Here is a 2,139-nt window from a genome sequence, read left to right as displayed (position 1 = left end):
CAGAGACGGAACCCGAGTTTTGGTTTGCCACTTCCAGGGCAAATGCTGAGCTTTTGGGTAGAACTGGGCTATTTGCGCTATCCCTGCAACCACAGGCTCCCGAAGGAAGAGGGAGGCATCGGTGCGCGACAGCGTGGAGGCACCCTCCCTGGGGCAGCTGCGCATCAAGTGCCGCGTAGCGTGGCAGGAAGGGAAGGTGTGATGAGCAGAAGTGGGTCGCTGGCAGCAGCGATGCAGCTGTGCTCAGGGCCGCTGCCTTCCTGCAGCTCCAGCTCCGTCCCTTGCACAGGCGGCCCTGCTGCCTCCCCCAGGGCTTTGGGGCGTGCTGCGGGCCCTAGACTTTGTCACCGTTCGGTGTGCCAGGCCCAGCAGCTTTCCTTCTGCCTGTGGGGTCGGTGTATGTATTCACACAGGGGGTGGTTCTTTACCTGAAGGTGAACTTGGTGAAGGAGTCATCGACGGCACCGCTTCCCCAGGTGCTGTCGAGTAAATGCCACCTTCCGTCGAGGTAGACGGCGTTCCAGGCGTGGTCGGAGTCCCCGGCAAAGGTCTGCCCCATCTTGTACCCATAGCCCTTAGAGTATCCCGACAGCTTCATGCACTGGATTCCTGCAATGCTGAAAGGAAGGAGTGAGGCGCAGCAGGAGACTGGTGTTTCACACCTGCCCGCGCTCCTGCGTGGAGGGAGAAAGGGAGGAGCAAAGTCTGCGGAACCGCAATCCCACGGGCAAGGGGACCAGCTCCCTCAGCTCCTCGAGTGCCTCCCTGCAGCTGAGTCCCCGGGTTGGGGGTTTGAAACGTCTAAGTGCGCGCGTACTTCTCTCTGAAACTCCACCTTCTGACCCTGGTGACGGGCTGCTGTGCCTCGGTTATCGCGCTTTCAGTTCTCCGGAAAGCTTGCTCTTGGCTGGGGCGCTGAATTTTTGTTGGTAAGGGATCTCTGCACGTCGCACAGCTTTCCTCTACCTGCCTTCCCGTACCAGCCTGCCCGCACATCTGCAGGCAGGTTGTCCCCCTCGGCCACTGACGTCGCCTAGGGACTGCACCTTTCTGGGCTGCCCTAGTGAACGGCTTCCCGTGGGGTGGGCGTGCGAGAGCACCCCGGGGAGGGACGCCCGAGGTGTTGGGCAGGGGCCGTTTTCCCTTGTAGCCTTTGCACAGGGATATGGAGAGGGCATCCCGCTGGCTTTTCTCTTCCAGCTCTTTCATATTCCCTTTTTGTCTGATGCACCATCAATTCAGCGTCGTTAGGGAAGGGTGACAAAGATGAAGTGTGCTTAATTGCTCTCTGTCTTGTTACTCAGTGGAGTCCCTTTGATGCTGTCCACAATTAGCCCGTGTAATTATAAATTAAAAGTGCATCTGTTCATGCTTGCATTCTCCCTGTGATGGTAGGCCTGGTGTTTGACACCAACTAAGATATCTTAGACCTCACGGGATTGTGGAGGCTGATTTAGTTTCCTTGAAGAGTGAGCTTCTGCTTGCCCAGGGTACAAATGATTGAATACTCTCTGTTTCAAAAAAAATACCGAATACCTGTGCTGATGTGTAAGTAAGATTTCAATAAGCGCGGTGTTAATAAGCTCTCTGCGGTTGATAGCGATGGGTTCTAACACTGGCATCTTATTTCAGCGTTAATCTAAAATCGCTTCGCTGAGAGGATTGTCGTTTGTGTAGGATGGTATTGACATTTTTCCTCTCCATTGAAAAGTACATTAAATGGAACAGCTACCTTAAGTAATACACTGTGCACGCCTTCCAGAGCGAGATTGTCTGCCATAATGTGGGTTTAACTCGGAAGAAAAGGGATATTTATGGGGAAGATAATGAAGGCGGTTGTTAAGGAGTCAAGGTCTGGTAGCAGGCGCCGGCTGGTAACTGGCAGAGCAGCAGTGCTCGTGGGGGACTGCTTTTGTCACGGAGACGGTGCCGGCTGGAAGGGGAGGGCGTCGCTTCGGCTTCTCACACCGACTTGCTAAACCCAGACCTGGCCTTCGGGGCTGGATGCTCTGCCTTTAAACCTATCAGGTTCTTAAACTCCTTACGACAGTAGAGCCGCATCGGCAGAGGGCTGCGTGAGAGACAGCTGGGAGCTGCGGGGAGGAGAAGCGGGCAGCGCCGCGTCCCCGCGGAGGACGG

The 2,139-nt window shown here is 55.7% G+C and overlaps 1 protein-coding gene across 1 annotated transcript in view; it reads right to left on the bottom strand.

Annotated features, from left to right (window-relative positions):
* Window positions 1–617, bottom strand: part of KY (kyphoscoliosis peptidase) — a gene marked incomplete at its 5' end in the record, with an annotated part of 2,875 nt that extends 2,258 nt beyond the window's left edge. Inside the window, one exon of the mRNA XM_010148232.1 lies at window positions 429–617. Coding sequence (XP_010146534.1) covers window positions 429–617 — 189 coding nt within the window. The remainder of the gene's footprint in view (window positions 1–428) is intronic.
* Between the last annotated feature and the right edge of the window lie 1,522 nt (window positions 618–2,139).

The sequence above is a fragment of the Eurypyga helias genome, unplaced genomic scaffold, assembly GCF_000690775.1.
Source record: "Eurypyga helias isolate BGI_N326 unplaced genomic scaffold, ASM69077v1 scaffold22993, whole genome shotgun sequence".
Classification (NCBI taxonomy): domain Eukaryota; kingdom Metazoa; phylum Chordata; class Aves; order Eurypygiformes; family Eurypygidae; genus Eurypyga; species Eurypyga helias.
The sequence above is the reverse complement of the archived record's forward strand: the minus strand, read 5'-3'. Positions and strand labels throughout refer to the sequence as shown.